The sequence below is a fragment of the Bactrocera latifrons genome, unplaced genomic scaffold (assembly GCF_001853355.1).
Source record: "Bactrocera latifrons isolate USDA-ARS-PBARC rearing strain unplaced genomic scaffold, ASM185335v1 scaffold_60, whole genome shotgun sequence".
Classification (NCBI taxonomy): domain Eukaryota; kingdom Metazoa; phylum Arthropoda; class Insecta; order Diptera; family Tephritidae; genus Bactrocera; species Bactrocera latifrons.
Genome location: NW_017537268.1, coordinates 369,941 through 391,568, shown reverse-complemented (window position 1 = coordinate 391,568; position 21,628 = coordinate 369,941). Strand labels below are relative to the sequence as shown.

At 37.2% G+C, this 21,628-nt stretch overlaps 2 protein-coding genes across 2 annotated transcripts in view; both read left to right on the top strand.

Moving 5' to 3' along the window:
* Positions 1-16,941, top strand: part of LOC108975008 — a gene marked incomplete in the record, with an annotated part of 358,586 nt that extends 341,645 nt beyond the window's left edge. The window contains 7 exon segments of the mRNA XM_018943206.1: positions 6,337-6,418; positions 7,649-7,852; positions 12,030-12,222; positions 14,891-15,033; positions 15,616-15,917; positions 16,162-16,283; positions 16,483-16,941. Coding sequence (XP_018798751.1) covers positions 6,337-6,418; positions 7,649-7,852; positions 12,030-12,222; positions 14,891-15,033; positions 15,616-15,917; positions 16,162-16,283; positions 16,483-16,919 — 1,483 coding nt within the window.
* Positions 16,942-16,949: 8 nt separating this feature from the next.
* On the top strand, positions 16,950-17,480 carry LOC108974986 (merozoite surface antigen 2, allelic form 2-like). Its single transcript, XM_018943160.1, has one exon. The coding sequence runs from the start codon at positions 16,950-16,952 to the stop codon at positions 17,478-17,480; it is 531 nt and encodes a 176-aa protein (XP_018798705.1).
* The last annotated feature ends 4,148 nt before the right edge of the window (positions 17,481-21,628 follow it).

Genomic DNA, 21,628 nt, shown 5'->3' with positions numbered 1-21,628 from the left:
TGCACGAGGCACTTATGTTTATAACATGGGTCTGGCTTCTTGTGTGAATTTCCGTTCCTGCGACATGGAACTTGAAACTCCAGAACACCTGTAATTGACTGTACAGCAGCCTATAGGCGCATAATAAAGGCAATCGGATTCTTGTTTACAAATAGGGATCACATCACCTCAATACCACCTAGCAGCATGTTGACCTTTATCAATATCCTGGGGCTAAGTGAATCATTGTGACTGAAGAGAGGGTACAAAAAATTTAGGTCTCTGTGCAATCCTCATATATTCATCTATATAATCGGTGTCCGTCTCTTCGTTCACCACCGCCCGAAGAGAACCTTTTGACCATTGTTGTCATTTTTTATCAAAATTCTTTGACTTTTTTTTATATTGGGTCGCAGGATATTATTTTCCATATTTTTAATGCAATTTAAATAATCATTCAACATTTTGTTAAGTTATATATTTTCTATTTTCATCCAATACCTTTTGCAATCTTTCGGGCAAGAGATTGATTCCACAGTCACAAAATGTTCGATTATTGCAACCAAAACACTGGTCGAATTAGCTTTTGGCTTCCTGATTTGCGGTCGTCACCTCCCATCCAACAAATTTTGCAAATACCGAAACAAGTAATAGGCCTAAAGTGGCCCATTCTGGGAAAATATGTTGGGTGTGATAGCACATAGCATTCAAGCTGCAAAAGCTTTTGGCGAGCTATCAAACTTGTATCGCATTTCTATGGATCAATTTCTGCTTCTTCTGTTTGAGTGCATCACTCATATTGTCCAGCTGATCATAATGTGCTTCAGCATTAATCGTGGCATTATCGAGCAGAAGCTTAAAATAAACAATCCCTTCGAAGTCCCAACAAGCAGACAACAAAACCTTTTTTGCTGAGCATCGGACTACGTAGTGGTTTGTATGGATCTCTCTTTTCAAGCCATAATCGCTTACGATTTGCATTATTGTAAACAACGCACTTTCCGTCGCCAGTAACAATTTGCTTAAAACATTAATCATTTCTTTGATAGTTGATAAACAAATGACAGTTAAATGCTACGAAGCAAATTCTGTTGCGTCAAAACATCAGAAACCCATATCATACTCAAGATGGAAATTGTCGGATATATGTATAGAACACCAAACAAAAACTATTCCAAAGCATGAACAAATAATTTTACAAAAAAGCCTCAGTATATCAGATGTTGAAGTACTCGTATATAACGGTAAAGCGGTTAAGCATGAAGTTATTCAGTTCTTTCTGAGAACCTATAGTGTACTCCTGTATAACCTTATAAAATGACATCAGTTCGTAGAATCTAAAATTATCAAAATTATTGCCATTCGAGAACTACAACTTAGGCATGCAGTTGGTGTCATTTGACATTTCTCTTAGCATGATACTGTTTAATGAGTCATATGAAGAGAGAAATAACTTGAACTGGTAATTATGCTGATGACATCAGACAAGTGGCAATAGTGCATTAAATTTCCTACAAAATCTATTGAACAATATGTTCTTTCCAGTAGTTGGAAGCGATGTTTGAATTTTTCTATGCGGAGGATCTTTTCCGTTACAATTAAAAGCTCATACGCAGAGATACTATCTGAGAGGTTTTCAAGAACATAGTTACTACAGTACGAAGCGAAAAAGAAATATTTGTATTTTGTCCCACCCTAATAAATGTTATATAAATATATGATCACATGCATTAGACACAGCCCAGCTCCCACTTTCACCACACCGCAAAGGGTTCCACACAAAGCGCCACCAATTTCAAAGCCTACTTTTTATTGCGACAATTCGGTTGCCAATTTTACGTTTATTGCGGTATGTTTAGTACAAATTTTTTTTACAATTGTACCCTCAAATAACAACAACAAAAGATGGTAGATTTCATTTACATGGCATGCGTTGCGTTCATTATTGTTTTTGCTTATGTTTTGGTGCTGCTGCTTGCCCTTTTTAATAAAGCCAAACTGTATAGCGTTTTCCATGCCAGGCAAGTGTCGAAAAGAATTTCGCATTTACTTATCGAAAATGAACTACAGCGCACATTACTTTCACGTATTGGCAATAACACTTTTGAAATTACCCAAAATTCATTGCAGTTTGCTTAACGACTAGGGAGCAATGTGACGTTGAGGATTTGTTTGAGGTTGTAATTAAATTTATTTTGTTTTATGTGGCACATTCTTCACACAATATTAGTTATGAACGACAATACTGGTAGCAAATATGAAGGTGTGGAGTATAAATATTCGGAACAAAAAAAAACAATATGTATAATAATGCTATCATAAGTCTTTGCCAACATTTTGTAAGCCATATTTACGACTTTTTTATTAAATGTATAAATAAATTCTTAAAATTAAAAAAAAAAAAATATTTTTTTTTTATTTCATAAATATATTCAGCGAACTTCCGTTGGTTCTTATGAGACACTTTCTCCAGTCAAAATTCGAAAGCAATTTTTTTTTTTTTTCAAACTCCTTCAAAGTAATTGGAAAATAAAACTCTAAACCCAAAAAGTAATTTCCAAAAATATATAATAACAGTATATCGTTGTTAGTTAACGTGTCTCCTGATTTACTCTTAAGTCCGAATAAACTTGCCAAAATAGAGTTTGTCTAATTTAAAGTTCAATTAAACTTACGCACAACAAAAACAACTTTCACCTTGCCACTTACAGGTGCCATTAAATATTTTTTGCAAACACATTCCACCCACATTTCCACATTTGTGTTACACACAACACCAAACCCCACAAAACATACAGAGAAACACTTAACATTGAAATTATAGATTCGCAGACCCATTTGTTTAGTCGATTCCAATAAAATCGCCTGTGTGGCAACGTGAAAAGTTTTTGATTACTTCGGCGTCGCAGACACACAAGCACTCGCAGTCTCCTTGGGTTTGACCAACAAAGTTACACTTTGATAACAGCGAGTGATTCATGTTATTCGTGTTGCACAGCACACACACACACACAGTTTTGTTTATAACATTGGTTTAGTGAGTGTCTATTGCTTGGTTCGGACGCTTCAACTGTCTGCCAGCTGTCTCTTATACACATCTAGATGTGTATAAGAGACAGGTGTTGCACAGCACACACACACACACAGTTTTGTTTATAACATTGGTTTAGTGAGTGTCTATTGCTTGGTTCGGACGCTTCAACTGTCTGCCAGTGCTTACTGTCTCAACTGCCAGCCAGTCTATTTGGGTGCGTACGTGTGGAAAACTACTAAAAGGGATAATCTAACTCCATCTAGCAACATGCAGGCAAACACTCGCATCGATACTTCTGCACTCACCTCACTCTGAGGCACTCGAGCAACTTTGATTGAGCGTGTGTTTGCGTGTCTTGAATTGTCTGTGGGCTATCGCAAATCAAGAGCAATTCGCACTCACGTCTGCAATCGTTGCTGCCCCGTGCCCGCTGCCGACGTACGGCTGTTCATCAGCAGCTTGACTTTCACTCCGACTTGAACACTTGAACACAATGCCGCTGTTTCGCACCGCCGCCCTGCCGCCAAGTGCCAATATACGATTTCGATTTCGATTTCTCATTAGTTTCACACTTTACGAACGGTTTGTGTTTCGACTTTCTTCGTCCGTCGGTTTGCTTCATTTACAGCGCCTCTTATCTAAATGCATTTGCTTGCCCCAGTGCGTTTCCTTTCCAAGTGAACTTGTGTGTGTGTGTGTGTGTGTGTGTGCGTGTGTTCACTTATGTATTTGTGCGTAACAATATGAAATTGATGACTTCGAATGCTTTGTCGACAGTTGATTTGGGTTATTATTGCTATTTCGGTGCGCTCTCCTTCGGTCACTCACCGCTTCCTCAGTCGTGCAGTCATGTGATATGCCCGAGTATATTGGTTTTATCAAGCGGTTTCCAATTCTTTACAATCAAGTGCCTTCCACCTCTCTAGCTACGCCTTCTTCTTCTTCTTGCTGCTGTTGATAAAATGAAATTTAAGCTCGCTGCTGCACAAAACAATTTTTCCTTCATAACACCAAGCACAATAATCGTCTGGCATTGGTTCGTTTGTATCTTCGCATCATCCATTTTAATCCTTTTCTGCTTCACCTCAGTGAGTGAGTGGTTTCTGTGCAAAATCGTGCAAAGGTGCTGAAGTTTATGGAAAACTTTGTAAAAATTCTTTAGCTTGCCCAGTCCACATTTTAACGGTGCTATGAATGGGTTCGTTTGTGGTGTGTTGACCACATTAACTTTGTGATGAACCAAAATGACAGCTATTAAAAGTTTAGTCTGACGTGCTTGCCGTGCACGTCTGATTTGAAGAATATGCATAGCTATTCATGATGTGGAAAAAAATATAATTTCATGTATTATATGCACAAGCTTACACTTGTACGAAGGCATGAAACATTGTTCTTCAATATTATTTCCACAAAATATTTCATAGCTCAAGCAAGCCATCTCAATTGAGGCATTCGAACGAGCCTCAACTCATAAATTTTTGGTTTTGAACTGGCCGAACAAACATTACAAATAACTAGCTGCTCAGTATCCAAAATAACGATCTGATTGTATCAGCTATTTGAGCAGTCTGGCAGAACTTTCAGAGCAACCTTAGGATGCCAAGTCCTCTTAAGTAACTGTAACCGTTGCAGTTTTCTCTTTTCTGACGAAATGCTTCTTTCCGTGAGTAGTTTTTATTGAGATCATGGTTTCGAGAAGCGTTGAATACGTATGGTGTCACTAAGGTAGCCATCTCGTGACAAAAAAATAATCGAAATCGAATTAATTGCACTCATTTTAGCAAATGGGGGTTGTTTGCCCCCTCCACCCATTGACTACAACAATCGAAAAATCGTATGTGTTAGGAAATGTTTCTATCATTTTCTGTTTTAGCTACTCAAAGCCTAAATAATCTGAAATAAAAATCTAAATATGTGAGCGAATAATCATGAGACTCCAGAGTGTCTAGCTTGCTGAATCAATCAATCAATGTTTTAGATATTCGTGGTGTAGTGCATCATGAATATGTTCCGGAGGGACAAACGGTCTATTTAGAAGTATTGAGGCGATTGCGTGGGATACTCCGTAAAAAACGGCCGGAATTGTGGAAGAACAATTCATAAATTTTTCACGATAATAACGCAACATCGTTTTAAGTCACGATTGTGACTGAATTTAAAGCCAAAAAGGCAATGAATACTATCAATCATTCACCGTATTCACCATATTTGGATCCGTGGGATTTCTTCTTTTTCCGCAAACTGAAATTGCCGTTCAGTGGAACCCGTATTTTGTCGATCGAAGAGATATGTAAATCATAATTATACTCTCGCAACAAAGTTGCTAAAGAGAGTATTTTAGTTTTGTTCACATAACGGTTGTTTGTAAGTCCTAAAACTAAAAGAGATAGATATAGGGTTATATATACCAAAGTGATCACGGTGACGAGTATAGTTGAATTCCGGATGTCTGTCTGTCCGTCTGTCCGTCCGTCCGTGCAAGCTGTAACTTGAGTAAAAATTGAGATATCTTGATGAAACTTGAAATACGTGTATTCTTGGCTTCATAAGACGGTTAAGTTCGAGGATGGGCAAAATCGGCCCACTTCCACGCCCACAAAATGGCGAAAACCGAAAACCTATAAAGTGTGTGGGCGTGGCCCCGCCCCCTACTAACTTTTTTGTACATATCTCAAAAACTACTATAGCTATGTCAACCAAACTGTATAGTGTCGTTTCTTTTAGGCATTTCCATATACAGTTCAAAAATGGAAGAAATCGGATAATAACCACGCCCACCTCCCATACAAAGGTTATGTTGAAAAGCACTAAAAGTGCTTTAACCGACTAACAAAAAAGTCAGAAACACAAAATTTTACGGAAGAAATGTCAGAAGGAAGCTGCGCAGGCTTTTTTCAAAAATTGAAAATGGGCGTGGCGTCGCCTACTTATGGACCAAAAACCATATCTCAKTAACTACTCAACCGATTTCAATGAAATTCGGTACATAATATTTTCTTAACACCCTGATGACATGTACGAAATATAGGTTAAATCGGTTCACAACCACGCCTTCTTCCAATATAACGCTATTTTCAATTCCATCTGATGCCTTCTCTGTATCATACTCGTATATACATTAGGAACCAATGATGATAACGGAATAAAACTTTACACAAATACGGTATTTGATGCGAGAGTATAAAATGTTCGGTGACACCCGAACTTAGCCCTTCCTTACTTGTTAAAATAAACAGATGTTATATCATAAACTAAAGAAACAATAAAGCAAAACTAAAATTTAATTAACAATATTGACTATGTTCTGCTTTTCATTATTTCAGATCGCACGATCGCGAGAGCGGCGACTACGCGGGCTCCATATCGGATCTGCAAAGTGTCACCTCACGTCTCAGTGCAGTTTCGGTAAGTAAAACCAAATACATACAAATAAATAAAAAAAAACAACAACAAATTAAAAACACAAACAAAAACAGGTAAAAACTTGAAATTAGTTTTCCGTTAATGAAAGCATGTCGGAGACAAGCTGCAGCAAGCGCCATAAAATTCGCAAAATCAATAAAAACTTAAGCAAATGGCCACTAAGACAGCCACCTGTGTGCGCATTCTCGCCATTTGCGCGCATAATAAAAGCAAAACAGTGAGTTGTCACACAAAGCGGCCGACAACAACAAGCAAGCGAACAAGCGCTGAGCAAACCAGCCAACTCACCAAAGTATCGTGGCAGCTATTGGCGGCCGCTAAATTGATTAAGTGCACTTTGACAAGAAACTTTTGCGCTGTTGCGCCATCGCGCAGCGTGCAGCAATGATTTCGCCAACACATTCGTGCAACATTCGTGCAACTTTGCAAGCGTGGACGCTGCAGCAGGTCGCACGAAACACAAACAGTTGCCTAATGCTATAAGTAAGGCAATAAAACTGCAAATGTTGAATAAATATAGCAAGCTATTGCTTATTGTTTTTGCGAAAAGCTTTCAAACAACTTTGCAAAGTTGCTCTGATTTTGCCGCAGCGCCAACTGTCACCGCTACATTTTGCATTGCTTTCGGATGACGCTGCAAGCTTGTTTCGCTCTTTTATACACTTTTATTTGTCTTTTTTCGCTATTCCAACTACTTGCTGCGGCAATCGTCATTCAACTCGCATATTTGCAAAAATGTGCAATAAAAAGTCACTCATACGCCATGTAGCACATCTAGTTTAGGCAGTGTGTGTGTGCTTTAATAAGTAGGCGTTTGGCGCACAATCTGTACAGCTGTTTTCTGACGACTAATTTTGAGTTTTACACATAACGGTTATATCTGTTGCGCATTGCGGTAGCCTTGCCACATCTGTATAATTTTGAAAAATAAATATTAACATCTAAACTCCACTCCACTCTACTCAACTACATATCTACCAGACAGCTTTACTACTGTGTTCGGCCAACTAATCATTGCGCCCTCAACCTCACGCCACATTATCTGTGGCCAGTCTAAATTTCACTGCAATTTTCCAACCAAAGTCCAAGTACTGCCCAACTTCAGCCACATTAATAATAACGGTTGCACTACCTGACCGGCAACTGCTTTCAATTTCGCTTTATATTTATAACGTGTTTTTGTTTTTTTCTTCTCTGTGTTTTTCTTTGCAGATCGGCACCAACAACTGCACCGCCCGCTATCGTACGCTGAGTGGCGGCATCGGCGAGTCCCCATCGCTCTCGCCAAGTCCATCATCCGATTACGAGGATATTGCGGCAACGCGCGGCCTGCCGCCCAGTCTAGCGGCGAAGAGTAAAAAGAACGGCGTGCCGCACAAAGCCAACACCATCAGCCAGAAGGCCACAGTGCATCATGTAAGTTAATTACCGTTAGAAGAGCTGAACGGCCACTGATGGTCGCCAGCAACGGCAACGGCAACAACAAAAACAACAACAGCAACTAAGTGAAATGCATGCGTGCGCACGTGTATGTGTGTGTGTGTGTGTTTGGTGTGTGCGGTGTGTTCAGCAAACAGAAAATTTGCAATTTGCCGTCGTAAATCTCATGAAAATCAAAAAGTTTGCTCGCCAAATGCAAATCGTGTGTTGAAATGTGTAAATGGGAATCGAGTAATCGAGTAATAATGCAAACAGCGAGTGTGAGTGCGTTTTGTTAGAACCTAAAACGGTGCATGCAAGTATGCGCTTAAGTGTGTGTGTGTGTGTGTGTGTGTGTGTGACAGACGGTACTTTTGCCCACAAATTGCAGAAACCGTTTGGCGGCCGGCGCCCAGCGAGACTGTGGTCGCTGCGCACCAACAACCAACAAATTCGTAAGCGGGCAGCTTAAGCAAATGGCCCGGCAGCGTGTCAGCCGCCCAGCCTGTCAAGTGTCTGCACACTGCCGCCCGATTTATGCGCCCATTTCAGTTATTCAACTTGTTTGCAGCTTGTCAGAGTCTTCTGACTGCTGTTCGTGTTTTTGTTGTTGCAGTTGTTGCTGTGGCTTTGCATTTTTGTGTTTACATTTGCAATCCGATTTCGTAGCTGCATAAATAGTTGGCAAGTTGGCTGCGCTGGTCGCCATTCACCATGTCGCTGTATGTGAAAGTGAATGCATAAGTGTATGTGTGTGTTTGCGTGAGCGTGTGCGTGTGTGTGCACTTTATTAATCGCATTAGAGGAACTTTTCAACTGCTATTTGCCATCATTGCTGCATTTGAACGGCACTAAATTAGCTTAAGTTTGTGTGCCCATTTGATTGTAATTCGCAATCGTAACTGTATTTGCGGCTGCCAGAGCTGACCCGGATTTGCGAGCTGGTCCTTTCGAAATGCTTTGCCATTGCACAAGCCATTCGTAAGTTGTAACGTTGCGAAAATATTACAAATCGCAATGCAGTATCACTACACCAATCAAGAATATTCGCAGGCAACTCGAGCGATTTGCTGATTTTTGTGTAAAAAAAAAAATACTTTTGCGTAATATTAATATGAGTGGGTAAGGATAAGCGCAAATTGAACGCATTAGAAAGTGGTTTTCGGTAATTAGGCAGATTATGCTCAAAACCACTCAATCAGCTCTGTATCATTAGCCACAGTTGTGCATATTGCCATTGCCTTTAGTGCAACATAGTTAATTTCCTTTGTAAATACTGAGTCTAGTTACAAGTAATGATGTACCGAGTATCTAAACCTTGTTTGAGGTACATAATCAACTGTCATCCAAAGCACTTAGCGACAGGTCCAGAAAACAGGCTGTTTAGACAAGGTCAGAAAAAAGTGAAAGGCTTATTAAATGAGTGGGTTTGACGAGTACTCTCCAATTAGATGGCAGCACATATGCTAAGTATCTCAGTTTCTACGCGGTGTGGAGTAGTTAAAGAGAATATTTACATACTCTGATACAGTGAAAATCTCTAGGAGACTTTTAGTTTGGAGACTTCTTGCTAAAGTTCGATTTTAAAGCTCAAGACTAGTGCCTTAGAGCGAGATATCTTCAGACTTTTCGAAATTATATTTGCAGTATACTTTTTCATTTCCTCTAAATAGGTTTCTGTGATCACTGCTGCTTTGACGGTAATTTTTTCTGAGAACTGCTAGTTCTGAGAATATGTCATTAGGTTCAGTACTGAAGGAAATGGTAGATGCTAAGGCATTTCGGACTGATTAGTTTACGGTGAGATTTTCAATAGGATTTTTTATAAAACTAATGGAATGTGATTGCTGCTTAAACTGCATAAATAAATAGGTCATATCGTGCAGGCTAAACTAAAAAGCTACTAAAACAAAAGCAATATTGTAAACTATGAAACACAGTGCTCCAGAAGTTATGCCGCTATTAATAAATGGTAATAATATAGTAAGTGATCGAGCAAAGTAGTTGGAACTAATCTGGAACAGAAAGCTTTCATGAAAATTAAACCTAGATGATAGGAACAAGGAAGCGGCTCAACACTTAACCTAACGTATTTTACATTCACTATAGACTGACTTGTTCTACAAGCAACTGGCAGAGAAGTCAGCTCTTAGAGTGAGAGAATCGTCCCTATTAATCGTCTGTATTTTCATTCTTAGGCATTCGAAGATATAACGTAGTAATTCTGAATACCACCGATTTTTGTAATCCTATAAAATTTAACTTAAATTCACTACCCAATATTCCCCACCCGTCCAGAGAAGATTGGAAAAAGTTCGATGTGAACAGGGACGCAGGGATAAGTATCTATTTGGATGGATTCAAACTGAATAATCAACTGCAAATGGTTGCAGGACATAGCCTTTGAAGCAGATGAACTAGTCAAAGCTGGCACCACTCTACAATTGACTCCGGATAAGCGGAATATTGCCTCTGGCTACTTCTAGATATTTAATCGACAAGCATGTTATAAATATAGCTGAGTGCCGCTGTAGTCAAACTCAAATTTTTGCTCAACAAGCAGCTACTCGTGGCATTAATAGAATATCGGCCGCATATGTTTACTATTAAAATTCAACAAGAATTACATGTGAACTCTAGTGGGAAAGCTAATAGCTCACTGTCTAACTAACAGCAATGCCAGCAGGCTAGAAACGACGTATAATGACTATTGTCGAAGTTGTCAAGCGGTAGAAGAGGAGACTAAAACACATCCTCTTTGCGAATGCAAGACTTTGTAAATGAAAATAATCGCAACCATCGGTCGAACATTTCTTGGCGATACTTCGGAAGTTGCACTTATAAACTTTGTTGATGATCTTCATCAGAAGCATAGTGTGATTCAGAGAGGAGACAATAGAGCAAAAGGATTTGAACGTGGTGACTTCACAATGAGTCTTTCTAAAGGCTAGGTGCTGCGCTCCCTACTATTATACTTTAACTATGATGCTAAACTTTAAAGAATTAGATTCTGTGTGAAATATTAAAACAAAAACTTTTCGGAATCGAAATGGATTGCATTATAGTTCATGAATATTTACGAAAAAACAGCTGCTATAATCATCCATGTGTTATTTCAACAATATTTTCGTTGTAAAAAAATTTAAGTGAATTTATCGGTTATAATACCAGTTATATACATGAATATAATAGCAGTTAGTACCCGAATATACATAATGGCATACGTATAATCGGATATACTATGCATGCACGATGGAATCCAACTGAATGAGTTTCTTACATACATATTAGACCGCTAGAAAGTGCTAACACAAAAAGTAACGGATAAATTTGCTAGTTTGCCTTTGGTAAATATATATCGGTATGTGTGGATGCATTGAAAAGAGTAAAAGAGGCACGTCGCTGTAAAGCTAGAATGAACTAGGCAATTTGAGCTAACTACAACTACGCTACAAAATACAAATAACGCGTATATATGTACATATGTATATGCAAACAATGTACAAAATTGTTGCATATTTGAAGGGTTGCCCTTTACATACTTATGTAAGTAAATATATACATACATGTATATACATATATATGCGCCAAGCTAACTGACTGTATGTGATGAGTGTGTGTACAGTGTTGCTGTATTTGTTGTTGTGTGGGTGTGGCAGCAAACTTTTTAATGATTTAACTAACGAAACTTTTGCCTTTCAACTTTTTCCCTTCCATTTCATATCAACGAAAACCACCGAAAATCCGCATGAATGTATGCAACATGCCGCGCCACTACTTAACACACGCACAATTCAACAACTTTGCTTTCATTTCGCATTTCGCTTTTATGGCGCGCTTTTCGCACATTATTTCTATTTAATAAACATTTGATTATCTTCTTTTATATTTGTTTTTATCTTTCTGCACTTCGTTTTGGTGTTTTCTGCTTTCTTATATTGTTGCTTTATTTTCATTTAATTTTCTTTGGCAACTCTGTCATCGCCAAATCAACACGCAACGCCTGCAAATATGCAACACAATAATTTGCGAAACCAACGAACCAACCAACCGACGCAACCGCCGCAACCGGCGCACTAACTGCACTCCACCACCGCGGCAATCAACAAAAACAACCGGCAACCAACAACAATAAACACAAATGAACTGTGCGACTCGCTGCGTCGCCGGGCAGTCGAACGAAATGCGAAACTCACCAAAGGATATTGGCGTATTTAATGAGAACGGAAGGAACTTTGTAGCCACAAAGGATACTTCGAGGGATTTCAGCAATTCTCAAGATAATACCGACCGCGGCAGCATGAGCGACCAGGCCTTTGCGTGCTCGGCAAGTTCGGTGGAAAGTTTACCCAGCGCTTCCGGTTCAAGTAAGTTTATACTACATGTCTCTCTTTCTATATATATGTATGTCTGTGTGTATATTTCGAAGTCGCGCTGATGCCCTCCGCTGGCAAGCCAATCAAAGTCTGCTCCAACCCACAAATGGTTTTTGTTCACTTTCAATTTTTCGCAAATCTGCAACCGCAACTGCAACCACTTGGCTACGTGCCGCTCAGCTGCAAGCAGCGTGTCTCGCCCGAGAGCCCTTTGGTCGGATTTGCCGTGCAGTTGCGTATTGGTTTATTAACTGCTTAGTTGTTTTACATACAAAACTACAAGAAGAAGAGTAAGAAGAAGGTGTAGAGGGTGTCGCCAGCTGCTGCTGCTGGCTTCGCTCGCTGGGTGGCTCGCGCACCCACAGCCCGCACACTGGGTGGTGCTTGTTCTACGCGCTGTTATTTAAGTGGTTTTTCGGCAAGCGTAATAAAAACGTGGAAATTCTCCGAACTTAATGAATTTTTAATGTGCTGTTGAAAGTGGAAAAGTTTACACTGGAAAAAATACGACAAAAAATGCAAATAAAACAAAACGTTAGCAACTTGAGGCTGCGTAACGGCACACAGAGTCAAAGCGTTAAAGTTCGCATGCATTTTAACGACCATGCAGCCGTCGGCAGCAACCCAGTGTTGCATTTCACTATATGCAGAGCTCCACACTTACATATCTAATTGCTTCTGTATGTGTGTGTGTGTGTGTGTGTGTAGCTGGCAATTCTTGTTCGCATATTGAGGCTCAGCAAATTCTGATTGCCGTTAAACAATTTTAATGAAGCAAACTTTTACTTTTTCCTTTGTGGTGTAATTGCCATGCAGCCCTCGAACTCATAGCCGAGAAACAATAGCAAGCATTCAAAATCTAAAATACCGTTAAAAAATCTTCGCAAAGCAAAATTAGCAAAAGTTCTTCCTCAAATCGGCAAAAGCGATTGCCTTGCAAAGTGGATTTTCTTTGCTTTGCAGTTAGAAACTATACGAGCAGCAATTGCATTATTAAGCAGCAGCTATCGATTTGTTGTGGCGTAGTAGAGCCGACCAAATCTTAATAAACCGTTTTAATAACAAAGCTACAAAGTCAAATTGCTAAAGTCAAAGTTTCACAAAGTCGAATGAAATTCGGAAAGTTTTCATTAACCAAACTACTTGCTCTCGAAGTTTCAAATAGAATTTTGATGGAGGAATTTTTCGGTATTCTCGAAAATTAATCCTGCAATAAAATATGTTTAACTAAAAAACAAAAGTTTAAGCGATTTGAGAAACGTTGAAAGTTCGAAATTTCGCCAGTCGGAACAAATATAGACACCCATTTACCTAAAAGCTCATTTTATACCGCCTAGTTAAATTTCGATCAGCACTGTTGACAAACGAACGTGAATATAACAGAAACTTCTTTGAAACTACTATAAGTTGACACCATTTTTGTAGTATCTAACTCATTGAACAATTAAATTTTATTTAAAACAAACAAAAAAAATTTTGTTAAGCAGCTGGCAACCATTCTACAAAAGATATCAGCTGTGAGCTTACTTTTAAAACACAAGACAACTTTTTACAAAAATCTATACTACCGTAAGACTTCTTAAATCCACTTCAAACGCTTCAATTTGTAATACTCTCCTGGCTTATATTATTTTATAGAATAAAAAATTTTAAAAAATCTGTCAACCTCTTTTTAAAAAAAATTGTAACTATTAGAATATTGAATTGCTTCAATTTTCTATTTAATGAAAATTTTTAAGTCATCTGGCAACCGCTTTAAAAAATTTAAACTTTAAAAAATATTAAATTGCTTCAATTCGTAATATTTCTACGGCTTATACATTTTATTGAACAAAAATTTTCAAAACTTCTGACAACCTTTTTAAAAAAAAATTGCAACTGTAACAAATATTAAAGCGCTTATAAATTTGTAAACTTTCGTTCTCCTACCACTTTTATTCAGTTCAAAATTTTTAACAGATGGCAACCCTATTCTAAAATGTTTTCGAATGTACATTTACTTAAATATCTTACATTAGTAGAGTTTCAATTTTACTCAGTTCATAATTTTTAACTGGTGGCAACTCTCTTAAATTTATAGACTCTTACCCCTGTCTCTTATACACATCTTTAACTGGTGGCAACTCTCTTAAATTTATAGACTCTTACCCTCCTATCGATTTTATTCGGTTCAAAATTTGAAACAGGTGGCTGCCCCATTTAAAAATATTTTCGAATGTACATTTTCTTAACTCGTTTAACTTTGTGGAGCTTCCTTTTTCCTTTAAATTTGATTTATTTTAAAATTTGAAACATCTGGCAACCTTATGCAAACATATTTTCGAATGAACGTTTTAAATTTGTAGTTTTTCTTTCACCAATCAATTTTTTCAGTTTAAAATTTTTAACAGGTGGCAACACTCTTTCAAAATATGTTCGAATGTACGTTCATTTAAATCTTTTAAATTTGTAGAGTTTCTTTTTTCTATCAATTTTGTCCAGTTCAAAATTTATAATATGCGCCACCCTTTCAATTTACATTTGTTTAAGCAGCTGACTATGTATTACACTAAAACCCAAAAAGACATTCATATTGAACTAAAGCGTTTCGTTTTGCCATTTAACATTTCATATTTTTCAACTTCTATCTAACCTCCGCTTCCTCTCACTTCCAAACCAGGTACCCAAGCTTTGGTGCGACCAGGCAGCCCGCAGAGCTCCATCTCCACTGAGGATCGCGCTTCGTTAGTGCAAATTTGCAAAGCCAAAGCACTTGTCGACAGCATGCCGAATCCATATGATAAGGACGCGCTCAAATTTAAAGTAAGTACCATAAGTAAGCAGCTCAGATACAAATAGACTAGTAAACGACGCATCACGGATGCCAATGATTGGCGGCCGAGGCAGCTGTTCGGCAAAAGTTTCGACTGCGTTTACTGTTCGATGCTTCAGCAGTGTGAGTGCGAGTGCAGCCTTCAATGGCAAACGCTGGCACTGATGGCCCAGTCTGCGACTTGTTGGCGTTCGATACACTTTAGAGTTGAAAATAAAAGCAAATTTACAAATACACTCAACACAGGTAAAGATTATCGGTCCTTCGGCGCTTCAGTGTCTTTGCCGAATTTCGTAAAGCACTCTCAATGACTGCCATTTGCAGTGTTGATGAAATGTCAAGGCCTTCCGCAGCACTTGCAACTTAAGCGGCCGGTATGTGTAAGTAAGTGCGAGTGACTTTACTTCTTGAAGACAACCAACGAGTGCATTTCGAAATTTTAAACGCCACTCCTTCGATGTGCGGCAAATGTAAATCTTTATTGTTGTTGTATCCCATTATATGTTGTGTATTTCGGCAGTTATCTTTAACCTCTTCTTTACTCATGCACTACTCTTCTTTGCTCCCAACAGAAAGGTGACATAATCGATGTGCTGTCAATGAATGCCTCCGGCATCTGGAAGGGTCGTTGTCACGGCCGTATCGGACACTTTAAATTCATCAATGTGGAAGTGTTGCCCGAGCAGCGTTTGAAGTCGTCGAATAGTAAAATCCTCTGTGCTGGCGGTTTGGGCATTGGCGGCGTCGGCGGTGTTGTGGGCATGGGTGGTGGCGCCAGCATGCGACATGTCAGCAGCAATGGTCCGAGCTCGGTGGAAGATCTGCTCTTTCGCATTGGACTGAAGGAGTATACGTCGGTCTTCGTTTTAAATGGGTAAGTAGCGTAAAATCGAATGAGCGCACGAAGGAAAATAAAGTTGTTAAGCAGTTGACTTTGTATTAAACACCGAAAGTTAGAGTTCGGAATGCTGAAAAAAACAAGATATATATATTTAAGTGCTTCAAAAGACACGAATCTGTTTTTTTAATTTTTTTTTTTTTTTTTTTTTTTTTTTTTTTTTTTTTTTTTTTTTTTTTTTTTTTTTTTTTTTTTTTTTTCTCTTTCTTTCCTTTTTTAGCTACGAAGACCTTGAACTCTTCAAAGAGCTGGAGCCTGCCGATTTGGATTACTTGGGTATTGTGAATCAGGAACATCGCGCCAAATTGTTGACCGCCGTGCAGCTGCTGCACGATATTGAATGTAAGTTTTTGCACTCCCCAAGCTAAGCTACCAAATAAACCACTTAAAATAGCACATAAGTTTCCGAACTGTTTCGTATTAACTATTTCAAGCATTTGATATAATTGTATGTCTCTTTCATATTAACCCCACTTAAACCCCACTAACCCCGCTCCAACATTTCGTTGTTTCGCTACAGCCTCCCATTTCTCCCAAACAGGTTCGGATGGTGACATCGCTGGTTCCAGCTCGGAGAACGACGAGACACGCCTCAACAATATCAATAAGAAGCATGGCGCATCACCCTTCGGACGTCGCCATTTTCCGCGAGACTCCGGCTGCTACGAAGGTTCGCCTGTACCCACCTCGCAGACACCCACACAGAACATACCATCCACCGATGAGTCGAACAGCTTGGACGATGTTGTGACCAAGTGTTCCAGCGAGATTATGAAGCGCGTCGAAAGCGCGCGCCGTCAAAAGGAAAATCCATTCAAAGCTGGACTCTCCGCACGCGTTGGAAAGAAGGCACTACTGGGCGCCAGCCTAATGGGCGAAGACACCTTGACACGCGGCGGCGGCCTCAGCGAAAAATCCAGCGACTCGGGCGTCAGTAGCAGTTCGCTGTCCTCGGGTCCCATGAAGAACAGCACTTAACACTTACCCACCATACTCGCGCACGAGCTGATGCTTGGCGTCGGCCTACCCGGCCCCGGCGCGGGCTTGGCTGGCGGCAGCATCGGCGGTGCGCTCGGCGGCGGTGGCGCCACTTCACCTACCACATCCACTGCCTCGGCAGGCATCGTCGGTTGCGGCAGCAGCAGCAGCAGCGGCCTACTAGGCAGTGCTGGCCTGCTTCCCGGCTCTACCTGCAGCACCTTGCCACATCCGCCGTCTTCCGCCGCTGCGGCCGCCGTCGTGTCCAGCGCCTTGGCGGCGGCATCAGCCACCTGCGCGGGCGTGGGCAGCGCAACGGCGAACTTGAATAGAAATCTAGTGATATTGCGCAATCACTTGCGTAAAAACACAAATGTGCCGCCCGCAACGGCGACGACAGCGACAGCGCCTGCGTCAGCGTCAACTGCACTGTCCACACCGACGCACACGGGCGCATTCAACGACATCACGCCCACCAACACCAACACGAACACACTCAGCAGCAGCACAATCAGCGCACACATCAACAACATCAATACCAATCTGGATCGGGATCAATAGCCCAGCAGTAAATGGCTTGGCGCTTTTAATTTAGTTCGCTTATTACGTTATGTTAATTAGATGTAAAAAAATACGCAAATTAAGTGTGGAGAGTAGCATTAAAGTGAAAATCAACACTTCATTATCATAGTATAACTGTACATAGGCCTATTTATAGTTGTATATGTATATGTAAATCGCTGTGATGACGCGTTCGAATATGCTTCAGTTCAAATGTACAGTTAAAATAAATAGTGCACTCACACACACTCATACACGCGCACACACACACATGCATTGTTATTATAGCAAACAGAAAAAAAATATTAAACAACGCTTTTATAATATATTTAAAAAAAATTATATATGCATATAAATATAGTATCTGTCTCTTATACACATCTAGATGTGTATAAGAGACAGCATACACGCGCACACACACACATGCATTGTTATTATAGCAAACAGAAAAAAAATATTAAACAACGCTTTTATAATATATTTAAAAAAAATTATATATGCATATAAATATAGTATAACGGATATTTTGCATTTGTAATTTGAGTACTTCCTCAGGTGATGGCATTTAATAAACAGCATTTAATTATTGTATGTTTTAGCGGCAATTTTTATGTACAAAAACTTCGCAGCATTTATGCAAATTGATTGAGAACAACGCAAACAACAACAATAATGTAAAGTCCGAAACAGTTTATTTAAAAGTATTTATAAAAAACAGCAACAAAAAGAAACGAAGAAATTTGTGTTTTGCAATTCGCAACCACAAACAAACGCACACATACACACATACAAATAAACAGTAAGAAATTAATATAATTAGAATGTGCGTATGCGCGCACACACACACACACTTGTGCGTTAAATAACATTAAAACCAACTGCACACACAAGCACACCATAAATACGTGATATTTCAATACGTCCATGACTTTTTTGCTTCAATTTGTCGTTACTTATGTATAGTTGGTTAGTATTAAAAGCGCATCGCATTAATTTAATTGTATTTTAAGTTTTTTCGCATCACTTTTTCCACCTTTATGCATTTAATTATAAAAATTAACGACATATGTCGAGCTACTTTCGCTTCTCCTCTTCAATTGTTTGCAAATATTGAATTCAAACATGCCAACAAACAAAAATAAATAAATAATTACATCGAAATCAAATTATTTTAGAGCGGAAAATCAAAGCTGCCACCTTGTGAAATCTATGTATTTATTTTTTTACGAGCAAACAGCCTAAAGGTAGGCAACGGCTAATTTTTTTATATTTTTAAAGATAAAAATTCAGAAAAAGTTCTCAGAAATTCGAGTTCACTAACTGCAATACACGGTTCGAAAACTTTAATCCTACAAGCAAAAACAAAAAAAAAATTGAGTTTACTACTAAACACAAATGTAGGAATGTTATATAAGTGAATTTATACCAAACTCCAGGGCTATAATTTATTTATTATTTTTTAATCAATTTATAAAACTTTTACAATAGAACATAATTTTTCGAAAAGCTTTCCGAAATTCTTAATTCACTAACTGCTATTTTTGAAACTTACATATAAAAATTTTGGAAAAAAAGTATTTTTACCACGAAGTTCAAATGAAAAACTCCTAGCCCATATAGATATTTTTTTAATTAATTGATAAATCTCTTTTAATATCTTCTGAAATCGCTTTTATCAACATATATTTAGTTTTTTTGAATATTCAGCCTAAATGTAGGCAACAGCAATTTTTTTAGATAGTTTAAAGACAAAAATTCACAAAAACTTTTCAGAAATTCTTATTCATTAACATCTTTTTTCCAAAATTTATATCTTAAATGCCAAATTTTCAAAAAATATATTTTAACACGATGCTCAAAAGCAAGAAAGCTAAATGACTGCTTTTATGTCAGTATTTATATTTTTTTTTTTCAGCATTTCCTGCTAGACGTTACTTAATAATTAAAAATTAATTTTTCTCAACACAAAATAATTTTGCAGACCTACTATATACATATGTACCTAAACACTTTTTCAGCGTTGCCATCTTTTTGCTATACTTTTTATAAAATAATAATAAAATGAACTTGAAATAAAAATCTTGAAAGCAAATGAAAATATTTATTGAAAATTTTCAAATAACAGTGTAATCAAAATTTCAGCTCACGCGAATTAGAAGAGAATATACGGTAAACAGCGCTAATACTCACAGCTAGCTTTAGCTAACCATTGAATTTGAAAAGAATGAATAATAATAAATAAAATAATAAAATAAAATTATAAATAAAAAACATTGAAGCATCAAGGCTTAGAACTGAAAAAAAGAACTAAAATTAATAAAAAGAATATTTTCAAAAGATCTTCTTCATGAAGTTTGATTTAAACTAAATTTAAAATAACACAAATTTAAAATAAAAAAGTAAAATTAATTAAAAAAAAATATTTGCAGGGGAACTTTTTTATTAAATTCAATTTTACCGCCGAGTTCATCAAAAATTTACAAACTTAAAAATGAACTAAAAATGAAAATAAAAAATGTAAATTAATAAAGCAAGCAATTTTTTTCAAGAGAACTTCTTTATTAAATTTTAACTTATTTAAAAAATATTCCTTATACTTCCTTATTAAAGTTTATTTCTGTCGAGTCAAAATCATCACCAAAGATGAACAAACTCATAATTACAGGTAAACTAAAACTTGAAATAAAAAAATTAAATTAAAAATACTAAAATTAATTATAAAAGTTTCTACCGATTTTATTTTCACACTTTTTTGTTAATATCCTTTTTACGTTCAAAAACTGTAATTCAACAAAGAGTAAAAAGAAGATTTTAATAAACAAAAGCAATATGCACACGTTCGAGGTTATGTAGAGAACGTTGGTGGAAAATACAATAAATAAAATTCTAAGCAAACGAAATGTAAATATTCAATTCCTATTTTAATAAAATTTTATTTCTATAAATACAAATACATATATATCCTATAAAAAATTCTAGGCAAGAAATAAAGAATTTTGTAAATATTGCAAGCAACTGAGCATGAAAATTTTAACACCAGTAAATCATATACTTATATTTAGCAGCTAACTGTAACGATATGCAAATGTTCAATAACTCAATTTATTCAATAAGCAATAATCAAAGAAAAACGAAAAGAAAAAGAAAAAGACAAATTGAATTGTATGTATGTCTGTGGATAAGTGCATACGATGAAGATGAAGATAAAGAATGAAATATATTAATTAACTAGCAATAACTTTAAATAAATAAAATGAAAATAAAAACTGAAAACTGAAAACTGAAAGCGTATGCAAGTAGTTAGAGCACAAAGTTTAGGTGTTAGGCCAAGTGGGTGGTTGGGGGAGTGGTGGCGAGAAATCAAAACGAAACAATACAAACTTAAAGAAATTATGTAAATATACGAATACATATACATACCTACATACATGTAATCTATGTAAGTGTGTGTGGCAAACGCACGCAAAAGTTGTTACGAATACTTTATTAGGGAAATCAAATGAGAATTAATGAATCAATTTTTAAACAAAGTAATTAAGCTAAGCATTACAGAATACAGAATACGCATTTAAAGCAAAACAAAAATATAAAAAAATAAAGTTAAATTAAATTTATTGCAAATTATTGCAAATGTTAGCAACAAACGAGAGAGCAACGCTTTTAAAATTAAAAGCACACAAAAATTCAATGAAAAAAGTTAAGAAAATTGAAAGTGGAAAAGTAAAAATTTAAATAGCAAATCTACAAATAATTGTGTTAGTAACTAAAAATAAAAATAACGAAATAAAAAACTGTTTCAAAAGTGAGAGTGTACATATGCATGTTGGTATATACACATGTATACTCGAAGTCATGCAAAATAGCGATAAACAACTTGTTCGAATGAAGAAAATCAAAATTTGCAAAAACATAAATCCAAGTTGTTTAAGAACAATAAAAAGCGCTTAGCGAGCGGTTGCGAGTGTCTACAGGCCAATTTAGATATTTTTAAATGAATTATGTTGATTTTTAAAACTATTTTTGGTTTTTGAAAATTTAATTTTATTTTTGAAAATGTGTTTTGATTTTTCAAAACTTATTTTGATTTTTGGAAAGTTAATTTGATTTTTGAGATGAATTCTGACTTTTGAGAATTTATTTTGATTTTT